General features: G+C 54.1%; 1 protein-coding gene across 1 annotated transcript; it reads left to right on the top strand.

Annotated features, from left to right (window-relative positions):
* The first annotated feature begins 1572 nt into the window (after positions 1 to 1572).
* Positions 1573 to 5972, top strand: CDK9 (cyclin dependent kinase 9). Its single transcript, XM_061154594.1, has 7 exons — positions 1573 to 1732; positions 2214 to 2295; positions 3112 to 3202; positions 3558 to 3724; positions 3839 to 4010; positions 4174 to 4322; positions 5033 to 5972. The coding sequence occupies exons 1-7, from the start codon at positions 1641 to 1643 to the stop codon at positions 5396 to 5398; spliced, it is 1119 nt and encodes a 372-aa protein (XP_061010577.1). The 5' UTR covers positions 1573 to 1640; the 3' UTR covers positions 5399 to 5972.
* Positions 5973 to 12144: the final 6172 nt, after the last annotated feature.

The raw sequence follows: 12144 nt of genomic DNA, 5'->3' as shown, positions 1-12144 counted from the left end.
ACAGGAGGCTCCTGGAGCCAGAAGGTATCAGAAAGCTGCTGGGGAAGAAGGGCCAGGGTAGGAGAAGCAGGCATAGGATCAGAGGAGGAGATGGTGAATGGTGGTGGGCTTGGTAACCTGGCATAAGGACAGCAGGCCTCAAACAGCACCACTTGCTATATTGCTGGACAGACCGTAAATAGTCTGAATCAAGAGAATCCTCTTCGGATTCAGACAGACAAGTTTCGAGTCCCAGTTTTATTACTGTGTGACCTTGAGCAAATGACCTCACCTCTCCGAGCCTCAATGTGCTCTTCTGTAAAATTGGTTAGTGATCCTGACTATGGGGCGGCGGATTCAGGATTCAGCAGGAATGTCCAGCATTTCCTGAGCACACAAGAGGGGCCGACGAAATGCCGGCTACCTTTGTGACTACTAACCCGGGGGGAGACCAGTTAGGGAGCAGCTCGGCGGGAACCAAGGTCCTGTGGGTTTCATCTCTGTCTCCCAGAGAACCGGGTAGGGGTCCAGGAGTGGAAGGCCCAGGCGTTGCTGGCTCACCACCTTCAATGTCGCTGCGCCCCCTGGCGGCTGTCGCTTGCCATATCAACGGCGGGTCGGCGGGGGGCCGGGGAGGCGGCGGTGGGAGCCCGTTCTCCCCTCCCCGGACCCGAGGCCGCTCCCTCGGCGCCTCTAGTCTTCGCCTGCGTAGAGTGGGGTGTGGGGGGCGGGTAGGGAAACCCCGAGCCGGGGAGGAAGGGACTCCCTGCTGCGGCTGGCATGTGCGGGTAAACTGAGGCACGCGGCAAGTCGCGCCCCGAAGCCAGGTGTTGAGCGCGGGGCCCCACCTCCGAAGGCGGAGGAGGGGCCGCGGGCGGTGACGCGCCGAGGGCGGCGGGCGGGCGGGAGGCAGGCGGCGGCGGCGGCAGGTGCGGCCGCGGAGGGTGGAAAGGAGGAGGGAGGGGGCGGGCGGAGGGGGAGGGGAGGGCGAGGCCCGGGCACCTCCCCCTTTATAACGCGCCCCCTCCCGGGCTCTCGGGCCGCCTCCTCATCGGCTGTTTCCGTCTTGCCCCCTCGCCCGGCCGCCCCGGGCCCGGGCCCGGCCAGGGAGCCCCCAGGCCGCGGCTCGGGGGGCCGCTCCCCCATCCCCCCCGCGGCCGGCGCCCAGCGCAGCCCGGCGGAGGCGGCGCCGTCGGAGGAGGAGGAGGAGCAGGGCACTGCGGCTGGCCCCGGATCGGGCGCCAGAGCGGCAGCGGCTTCGGCAGCGGCGGCGGCGGCGGCCCGAGCCGATGCAGCGGGACGCACCACCTCGAGCCCCAGCCCCGGCGCCCCGACTCCCCGCGCCCCCGATCGGGGCCGCCGCCGGCGCCGGCGGCGGCGGAGGCGGGGGCAGCGGCGGTGGCGGAGGCGCCTCTGCAGCTTCGGCTCCTCCTGGCCTCCTGGGAACTACAAGTCCCAGGGGGCCTGGCGGCGGGCGGCGGGCGGAAGAGGCGGGGTCGGCGCCTCGAGGCCGGAAGTGGCCGTGGAGGCGGAAGTGGCGCGGCCGCGGAGGGGCCTGGAGCACGGCGGCGGGACCCGGAGCGGGAGCGGCGGCGGCAGCGGCGGCGGCGGTGGTGGCAGGAGGTGGCGGCGGCGGCGGCGGCGGCGCACTGGAGTCAGCCATGGCAAAGCAGTACGACTCGGTGGAGTGCCCTTTTTGTGATGAGGTGACCAAATATGAGAAGCTCGCTAAAATCGGCCAAGGCACCTTCGGGTAAGGCTGGCCCCCCCACCCCCACCCCCAGGGACCGGGAGCCTCCTGAGCCTGCACCCCTTCGGGCCGACGTCGGGACGTCCAGACCCGGGCTCGGTTGGTCGGGAAGCCACTTAGACGCAGACTTATCCCCTGGTCTCGCTAGGCCGCACCGCCACCCCGCCGGGGCCTGAAGGAGTCGGCCGGCGGGGAGGAGCCTGAGGCCCTTGATGGGGGGCAGGGAGGGGTTGCAGAGAGGAGCCTGTGAGTGGAGCGGGATCTCTCCGCGAAACGCCCGGGTGAGGCGCAAGGAGCAGAGGGAAGGAGGTTGAGACTCGAGAAGGGACCGGAGTCACCGCGTGGTGGGGTAGCCGAGTGCCCTGGGGGACCCGGCCCAGCCCCGCCCGGGATTCCCTTTCCGGCCCTCCTCTGGTGGGGGAGGGGCAGGCCCTGCGGAAACGGCCTCTAAGAGCTCTCTTGGGTCCCCCCTCTCCGCCTGCAGGGAGGTGTTTAAGGCAAAGCACCGCAAGACCGGCCAAAAGGTGGCCCTGAAGAAGGTACTGATGGAGAACGAGAAAGAGGGGGTGAGTATGGGGTGGGGTGGGGTGGGCAGGTCGGCCAGCTCCCTTGGGCGTGAGGTTGCGTTTCCACCTTCCTGCTTTTGAGACTCTCAATGTAATAGATTCAGATTAGGTGTTTGGAAATTTCCATATTACAGGAAGTTTGACTTCCCAGTTCAGTCTTTGAATTCAGATGTCTTAGAGCTTTTGATAACTTCATTCTTAGGTGAATATGGTTGATGCCAGGAGGGGGAGCCCATGCTTGCACCCAGTGCCTCTGGGGTTTTGAAGTTAGGAAGTCTTTAAACACTTTTTTCCTTAGAGTTTGATTTTGTTGAACGCAAAAAATATATATATATAAAATAATGATTGATAATAATTACATGCAATGGTTTTAAAAAGGTGATTGGTGTTCAGTTGAAAAGCAACAGTCTCTGCTGCCACACACGTGTGTTAGTTCTGATCCAGCTTTCCAGAGACCCGCTTCTTTAATTATATATTGGTTAACTGCCAAACAGGCTAAACGCAGGCATAGGGCTAAAATTTATAAGGTTGAAGAAACTGCAGAGCGTCTGATGACTGGTTACAAAACCTTTGTGTGAAGTATCACTGTTTCAATTCATTCATTGAGTTATTTTTATTCATTTCATTCAGTTCTTTATGAAGGGTACATAGTTACTCCCATTTTACATTTGTGGCATCTGAGACAACTAATTTCAGAGCCTGTGCATTTACTCTGTCTCCCAACCTTTGACCCTTCGCGTGGACCCCATGGCCAGTTCCTGGGTCTATAGTGTGCTCACCCACTTTTGACTTCCTCCTGTCTTTTCTCCCACCCAGTTCCCCATTACAGCATTGCGGGAGATCAAGATCCTCCAGCTTCTAAAACACGAGAATGTGGTCAACTTGATTGAGATCTGTCGAACCAAAGGTAAGTTGTTTGGATCGTGTCCCCATTTTCAGATGGAGAAACTGAGGCTTTGTTTGCGGAGTTGAAACTGGACACATTTACACTGCCTCTTCTTAACCCAGACATTTCAACTGTGACTGCTTTCTCTGGTCCTTTCATCGGAGCAGGTGCTTTCCTCAGGGCCTGCCACAGCACCCGGCCCAGAGAAGGCACTCAGAAAATATTTTACCTATGAAGGAGTTGGTACCCGGATATCCGGGTGGCCATGGGTTGGAGGGGTTGGGAGCTAGTTTGGGGGAAATGAGCTGCATATGAGGTTTCTGATTTTTTTTTTTTCTTGCCTCTCCCTCTCTCCTCCTCATTCTTCCTGCCTCAGCTTCCCCCTATAACCGCTGCAAAGGCAGTATATACCTGGTGTTTGACTTCTGTGAGCATGATCTTGCCGGGCTGCTGAGCAATGTCTTAGTCAAGTTCACACTATCTGAGATCAAGAGGGTCATGCAGATGTTGCTTAACGGCCTCTACTACATCCACAGGAACAAGGTGGGGGCTGGAGTGGGGGAGGAGAGAGCAAGGCTTGGGCTGGCCTTTGCACTCACTGCGGGGTGGGCATAGCTGAGGGACCCCTGGGAACCCTCCGCCTTGTGCCTCCTGCAGATCCTGCACCGGGACATGAAGGCGGCTAACGTGCTCATCACCCGCGATGGGGTTCTGAAGCTGGCGGACTTTGGGCTGGCCCGGGCCTTCAGCCTGGCCAAGAACAGCCAGCCCAACCGCTACACCAACCGTGTGGTGACCCTCTGGTACCGGCCCCCAGAGCTGTTGCTCGGTGAGGACTCTCCCGAGCTGGCAGAGGGGAGCAGGGGCTGGGCACTCAGCTCAGTCTCAGCACCCCAGCTGCCAGGGCTTCTTGAGCCACCGACCCCAGGGGCGTGGCCTCTCCGGAGGCCCTGGGGCTCAGGGGGCCCTCCTTGGTGTGCTCTTGTTCCCAGGGGAGCGGGACTACGGCCCTCCCATTGATCTGTGGGGCGCTGGGTGCATCATGGCGGAGATGTGGACCCGCAGCCCCATCATGCAGGGCAACACGGAGCAGCACCAGCTCGCCCTCATCAGCCAGCTCTGCGGCTCCATCACCCCTGAGGTGCGTCACAGCCCGCCCCTGGGGGGTGGGGAGGAGGGGGGCCCGGAACGGAGGTGAAGCCCTGACCTGGACAGGCGGCTGTGGAGGGTCAGGGTCTGCTGTTCAGAGCCATGGAGACGTCAGGTCTCAGCTGCGTCCCCAGTTACTGGGGTTTTCTGGCAAGGCATCTTGAGCGCCTCACCTCAGAGCTGCTCTGTGCCGTGAGACATCTGTGGTTCTGTCAGGCTTGGCACACGTGTCCCAGGCGATTCATGTCAAAGGGTACTCCGTGCCCGTGTCCCGTCTGTGGTCACTGCTGCTTTGACCGCAAAGGGCTCTGAACTGCCCTCTGGGGTGGTCTATAAGCATCTGAGCAAGTTGTACATATTTACTTATTTATTTTTGGCTGCTCTGGATCTTCATTGCTGCGCCTGGGCTTTCTCTAGTTGCAGTGTGGGGGGCTTCTCTTGCTCCGGAGCACTGACTTTAGACCCGGGCTTCAGTCGTTGTGGCGCACGGGCTTCGTTGCTCCATGGTAATGTGGAATCTTGCCAGACCAGGGATCAAACCCATGTGCCCTGCATCAGCAGGCAGTTCTTAACCATCGGATCACCAGGGAAGTCCTGAACAGAGACGTATCCGGTCACTGAATACGTACTTGACCAGTGGACCAGCCACATACCCTGCTGGACTAACTCTTAGCCTCTTTCCATACCTCCCCCCTGCTCCAGGTGTGGCCAAATGTGGACAAGTACGAGCTGTTTGAGAAAGTGGAGCTGGTCAAGGGCCAGAAGCGGAAGGTAAAGGACAGGCTGAAGGCCTACGTGCGAGACCCCTACGCGCTGGACCTCATTGACAAGCTGCTGGTGCTGGATCCCGCCCAGCGCATCGACAGTGACGACGCTCTCAACCATGACTTCTTCTGGTCCGACCCCATGCCCTCGGACCTCAAGGGCATGCTGTCCACCCACCTGACATCCATGTTCGAGTACCTGGCACCTCCACGCCGGAAGGGCAGCCAGATCACCCAGCAGTCCACCAACCAGAGCCGGAATCCCGCCACCACCAACCAGACGGAGTTTGAGCGCGTCTTCTGAGGGCCGGCTGCTGTTGCTTCTCGTTAGGGCCGTGGTTTTGGTTTTTTTTCTTCTGCTCTGTGACTTGCACCGTGGAGATTATGGGGCATGTGAGTTTTTCCTCTAGCGCATATCTTATTTAATCTGCACCCTGGGCATCGGGCACCAACCGAGCAGACTGGAGTAAAACTTTGGCGGAGAGTCCAGGAAGGCACCTGAGCTGCCTCACCTTGTTCCCTGGCTTTGGCAGTGATGCCCAGAGGGTCTCCCTTTACCTTAGGACAGGACTGGGGTGGGGGGGAAGGCATGCCCCACCTGTGACTCTGAGAGACCCCAGCATGTTGGGAGGAGGGGGCGGGTCCCTCACCCACCCCGGCCCTCCCTGTGGGATGAGAAACTTCTGTGGGGCACAGAACGAGCCTCAGGAATGGGAATGGGCTGCTCTCAGCCTAGCCCTCAGAACCTCTGGGGCGGACGGAAGCTCTTGGTTTCTTCAATAGGACAGTTTTATCGTGTTGATTTTGTTCGATTGTTCAGAGACATTCCTGGGTACAGGCTGGTCAGTTACAATTAAAGTTGACTCTTTTTCAGTAAACGGCTGTGTGCTGTGTTCTGTGTTCAGACCGCCAGCTCTTAACCCTGTAGCTGACCACTGAGATTGGATTTGTCAGGACGTGGTACTTCCTTTGTCCCAGTTCATGTCCCCTGACATACCTTCAGGGGACTTCTGTCTCTCTTGTTTATTTCTCTTGAGTACCCAAGCGGCAGGTACCATGATGCTCCCTTATTCTCCTCTCCACTCAGTGTCAGAGAAAGCAGGGAGACAGATGAGAAAAGGGACCCAGTCTGCTGAGGAGGAAACGGGGGGACCTTCTGTGAGCCGCATCTGCAGCGGTGACCCAGTGGGGCAGAGTCTGCCTTGGCTGACAGACTTGTTCAGACTTGACTTAGAAACACAGGAGGCTGGAAAGGCTTCTAGCCAGTGGAATGATCTGTAACCTGCAGGAGTTCTCGGGCTCCTGACCAGAGAGTGGCAAGAGAGGAAATGACCAGAAGAGCTGAACGGTCTCCAGGGCCTTGCGGAGGTGGCAGTAGCTTGAGTTAGGGTGGCAAGCGGGCAGGAGAACAGGGAACAGTTAGCAGAAGCTTGGGTGGTGCAGGCTCAGAGCTGGGACACTCAGAGGAACAGCACATTCTGGGGAATACCTATGATACATTTCCTGTGAGTCTGAAATCTGAAATAGGCACATGTGAAGCACATTCTACATTCTATGCAGTGAAGCCCTCTTAAAGGGGACCTGGGAAAAAAGGTTGGCAAAACTTTTTGCCTGAACTGTCCTTTGCTGGTAGGTATTAACCTGGGTCACAGCTTCACAAAAGGCAAGTGAAAGGAAAAAATTAAAAAATCATGACTAGCCTATTCGATTCTTGGGGCTGCCAAACACAGAATAACCAACTTTCTCTGTTCTGGAGGCGAAAAGTCTGAAATCGAGTTGTCATCGGCAAGGTTGGTTCCTTCCGCAGGCTTCGGGAGAATCTGTTCTAGCCCCAAGCCTAGGAAGCCTTCAGAGAGCTCTGTACAGAGAGGAACACAATCTGGTGATTTAAAAAAATATCCCAAGTTTTTTGTTTTTTTTTTTTAATTTTCTAATGGCACTGCATGGTAGTCAGGATCTTAGGTCCCTGACCAGGGATAGAACTCATGCCCCACTGGAGTGGGAACACAGCTTTAAGCGCTGGACCACCAGGGAATTCCCACAATCTGACTTAAACAGAAAACAGTGGAAAACATGGGGCTTCCCTGGTGGCTCAATGGTAATGAATCTGCCTAACGATGCAGGAGACGCAGGTTCAATCCCTGATGTGGGAAGATCCCATATGCCGTGGAGCAACTAAGCCTCTGTGCCACAACTATTGTGCCTGTGCTCTCGAGTGCGGGAACAACTGCTAAGCCCATGTGCCCTAGAGCCTGTGCTCTGAAACAAGAGAAGCCATTGCAGTGAGAAGACCTTGTTCTGCAACTAGAAATTACATTGCAACTAGAAAGGAGCCCCCACTCACCACAGCCAGAGAGAAGCCCAGTAGCAACAAAGACCCAGCACACCAAAAATAAAATTATTTTAAAAAAAATAACAGGAGTTTTCTCAGAAAACTAAAAATAGAATTACCGTATGATCCAGCAATCACTCCTGGGCATATATCCAGATGAAATTATAATTCAAAAAGACATGCACTCCTATGTTCAATAGCCAAGACATGGAAACAACCTGATGTCCAGCAACAGATAATGAATAAAGAAGATGTGGTACATGTACAATGGAATACTAGTCAGCCATAAGGAGATGCAACCAGTCCATCTAAGGAAATCAGTCCTGAATATTCATTGGAAGGACTGATGCTGAAGCTGAAGCTACAATACTTTGGCCACCTGACGTTAAGAACTGACTCACTGGGAAAGACCCTGTTGCTGGGAAAGATTGGAGGCAGAGGGAGAAGGGGACAACAGAAGATGAGATGGTTGGATGGCATCACCAACTCGACGGACATGAGTTTGAGCAAGCTCCGGGAGTTGGCGATAGGGAAGCCTGGTGTGCTACAGTCTATGGGGTCGCAAAGAGTCACAACTGAGCAACTAAACTGAACTGACAGAGCAGAAAATAATGCCATTTTCTGCAACAGGGATGCAACTAGAGAATATCATACTAAGTCAAGTCAGACAAATACCAGGTGATACCACTTACATGTGGAACCTCAAAGATGACACTAATGAACTTACTTATGGAACAGGAATGGAATCTGGGTGGTAGAGAATTGACTAATGGTTGCCAAGAGGGAGAGTGGTTGGAGAGAGATGGATTGAGAGTTTGGGATTAACAGATGCAAACTAGTATATGTAGAATGGATAAACAAAAAATCCTACTATATAACACAGGGAACAACATTCAATTTCCTCCGATAAGCCACAACAGAATATGAAAAAGAACGTATATACATGTATAACTGAGTCACTTTCCTGTATAGCAGGAATTAATACAACACTGTAATTCACAGGAGGCACTAGTGGTAAAGAACCCACCTGCCAATGCAGGAGACTCGGGTTCAATCCCTGGGTCAGGATGTAAGAGACTTGGGTTAAATCCATGGGTCAGGAAGATCCCCTGGAGGAGGGCTTAGCAGCCCACTCTAGTATTCTTGCCTGGAGAATCCCATGAACAGATGAGCCTGAATGAAACCTCTCAAGGGTTGGAACAGAACTGGACATATAAACTTTCTGCCACTCCCAAGACGAAGAGGGCTGCAGTGTCCAGGCTGAGATGGCAGGTATACATCTGGTGTCTAGTTCAGGGCCCCCCAAAGTCTAGACACACACAAAATTTGGGAGTTGTCAGCTCTCCCAGTTGGTTTTTAAAGTCCCATCACGGGAAGAGGGGAGAAGAGACGAGGCCCACTGGGACACTCCAGGATTCAGTGTCATCAGGGACTTGAGGACAACAACAGACAAAATAAGAAGAGACCAGAGGGGGCTTCCCTGATGGCTCAGCAGTAAAGAACCCACCTGCAGGAGACACTGGCGCAATCCCTGATCCAGGAAGATCCCACATGCCTTGGAGCAACTTAGCCCGTGTGACACAACTGTTAACCTGTGCTCTAGAGCCCGAGAGCCGAAAGTACTGAACCCAGGTGCTGTGACTAGTGAAGCCCTCACCCCCTACAGCCAGTGTTCCCCAACAAGAGAAGTCACCCCTCAATGAGACGCCCTAGCACTGCAACTAGAAAGTAGCTCCTGATCACCAAAACTAGAGGGAAGCCCACCCAGCAAGGAAGACCCAGCATAGCCCAAAATAAATAACTGTATAAAAGAGTTACTCTTTAAAAAAAATCAGAGACCACAGGGGACTTGCCTGACAGTCAAGTGACTGAGACTTCACTTTCCAATGCAGAGGGTGCAGGTTAGATCCCTGGTAGGGGATCTAAGATCCCACATGCTTCTCGGCCAAAAAAACAAAACATAAAAACAAACAAAGAACAGGAGCAGGACTTCCTTGGTGGCGCAGTGGGTAAGAATCCACCTGCCAATGTAGGGAACAAGGGTTCGATCCCTGGTTCTCGAAGATTCTGCATGGAGCACAGCAACGAAGCCCATGTGCCACAACTGCTGAGCCAGTGCCGCAATTACTGAGCCCACGTGCTGCCACTACCAAAGCCTGAGCGCCTGGAGCCCGTGCTTGTCAACAAGAGAAGACTTTGCAATGAGAAGCCCGTACACCACAGTGAAGAGTAGCCCCACTTGCTGCAACTAGAAAAAGCCCAGACAAAGCAATGAAGGCCCGGTACAACAAAAAAAACAGAAGAAGCAATACTGTTATAAATTCAATAAAGACTGGGAAAAAAAAAAAAAAGTCATACTCTTTAAAAAAGAAGAAGAGACCATAGAGGGAATTCCATGGTAGTCCAGTGGTTGGGTCTTGGCGCTTTCACTGCCAGGCCCCAGGTTCGATCCCTGGTTGGAGAACTAAAATCCTGCAAATTGGGAAACATGGCCAAAAGAAGAGAGAGAGGGAGACTAAGAAGAGTGGGATCCAGGAGCTAAAGAGACAGAGGGTGTTTTTGAGACATAGGATCGATCACTTAGACAAATACTGCTAATAGGCCCAGGAAGTGGGGGTGAAGACTGACCATCAGGTTTAGCCATGCTGACCTCAGTGGTGACCTTGGCAAGAGCCACTGGATGGATTGTTTCAGATGAAACCCCTCTGGGAGCAGTAGGATCCCTGGAGAACAGGAGGAGAGGAACCAAAGAAGTAGAACAATCTACTGTAGGAGGGTCAGGGAAGGACCTAGTCTTGCATATGTGTGATTGGGATGGGAACCAGCACATCATAGAATGCACAGCAGGAGAGGATACCTGTTAATTCTTGTCCTGTACACAGAAGAGCCACGTGGCCCAGTGTACTGTGGCCACACCAGGGCTGTAACCTCAAAGATCATGCCCCTACCCTGTTCTCTGCCACCTCTGCCTGATTCGTCCATGATGTTCAGGGCAACTTTGCTTGTGGAAAAGCACGAGCCCCCATCAGCTTCAGTAAGTTAGAGCAGCACTCCCCCAGGGTCAGCACACATCCAATCTCTGACTCACAGGTCTGTGTCCAGGATCTAGAGCAGAGCCCTGTGACAGGATGCTGGGCAGCCACGCAAAAGGACAAGAAGTATATGCACTGTGACAGGGAGACATTCCAAAGACAACAGGTAGAAAGAGCAGGTTACAAAATACTGGGCTGGCCAGAAAGTTCGTGGTTTTACCATGAGATTGTGTGGAAAAACTCAAATGAACTTATTGGCCAACCCAGTATCTCCTGCTTCCACTCTTCTGTATAGGAAAACGGAAGCAAGCACACCAAAACGTTACCCGTGTTTATTCGGGGTGGTTCTGTCCTTTAGGTGGCGCTAATGGTAAAGAACCTATCTTCCAATGTAGGAGACTTAAGAGATCCAGGTTCAATCCCTGGGTTGGGAAGGTCTCCTGGGAGGGCATGACAACCCACTCCAATATTATTGCCTGGAAATCCCATGGACAGAGGAGCCTGGTGGGCTACAGTGCATGGGGTTGCTAGGAGTCAGACACGACTGAGTGAATTCGCAGCACTGTCTTTTATGCTTCTCTCTGTTTTCTCATATTTCCTGAATTAATATTTTTACTCATGCAATTAAACCATATTTTAAAAACAACCAGGGCTTCTCTGTGGTCCAGGGGTTAAGAATCTGCCTTGCAATGCAAAGCACATGGGTTCCATCCCTGGTCCAGATGCCTTGGAGCAACTAAGCCCGAGCACCATAACTAGTGAGCCCTCACGGGCCCAGAGCCCAGGCTCCACAACAAGAGAAGGGAGCATGTTGTGAAGCCCTCATACTGCAACAAAGAGTAGCCCCCACTTGCAACTAGAGTGCAACAATGAAGATCCACCACAGCTAAAAAAAAATCTAAACTTTAAAAAAAAATAAAAACAACCAAGTGAAAGTCACTCAGTTGTGTCTGACTCTTTGTGACCCCGTGGCTTATACAGTCCGTGAAATTCTCTAGGCCAGAATACTGGAGTGGGTAACCTTTCCCTTCTCCAGGGGATCTTCCTAACCTAGGGATCGAACCCAGGTCTCCCGCTTCGCGGGTGGATTCTAAACAACCAAAAACAACCAAAATAGGTTCTAAACCCTGGAGCTTCTGGCTCTTCTCTCTCCCCACCCTTCATCTCCCCATAGAACACCCCAGAGAGGAGGCTGGGATGAAGCTGGCAGGTGTGAGTCTAATCCTGTTTATCCTTGAACCCTGGGGTGATGTGAGTGTCATCCTCACCTGTGAAGGGAGGTGTGTAGCCAGGAATGAGCGCTCTCAGAGGGCAAGGCCTCGTGGGGGCATCACCTGAGGCAGCCTGGCACCCAGGGGTCTCCCAAACACTAGAGCGAGTCAGCCAGAGGTCTGGCAGATGACTGGAGAGGCCGCGGAAACGGGAAAGGCCTTCACCAGCTCATTTGACCGGGCCCTCGATGTCACCCTGTAGGCCGAGGATGGGTCTGTGTCCTGGCATCTTTCTGATCAAATGATTTAGTGACTCAGCCCTCCCCCCAGCAGGCCTGGACGCCTTAGGTCAAGGGCAGCCCCGTGGCCTCTCCCTCCTCACCAGGGATCCCAGCTGGGCAGGGCCAGGGCAAACAGCCTTAACGGTAAGGGGAGGTGGGCTGTGATAAGAGAAGGCAGATAAAACCAGCCCCAT

Source organism: Dama dama, chromosome 11 (genome assembly GCF_033118175.1).
Source record: "Dama dama isolate Ldn47 chromosome 11, ASM3311817v1, whole genome shotgun sequence".
Lineage (NCBI taxonomy): Eukaryota > Metazoa > Chordata > Mammalia > Artiodactyla > Cervidae > Dama > Dama dama.
The sequence above is the reverse complement of the archived record's forward strand: the minus strand, read 5'-3'. Positions and strand labels throughout refer to the sequence as shown.

Bases quoted from the DNA above. Each gene is read 5' to 3' on its own strand.
- CDK9 (XM_061154594.1), top strand. From the start codon at position 1,641: ATGGCAAAGCAGTACGACTCGGTGGAGTGCCCTTTTTGTGATGAGGTG. The intron at 4,011-4,173 runs GTGAGGACTCTC...TCTTGTTCCCAG, and splicing joins GCCCCCAGAGCTGTTGCTCG to GGGAGCGGGACTACGGCCCT. The intron at 4,323-5,032 runs GTGCGTCACAGC...CCCCTGCTCCAG, and splicing joins GCGGCTCCATCACCCCTGAG to GTGTGGCCAAATGTGGACAA.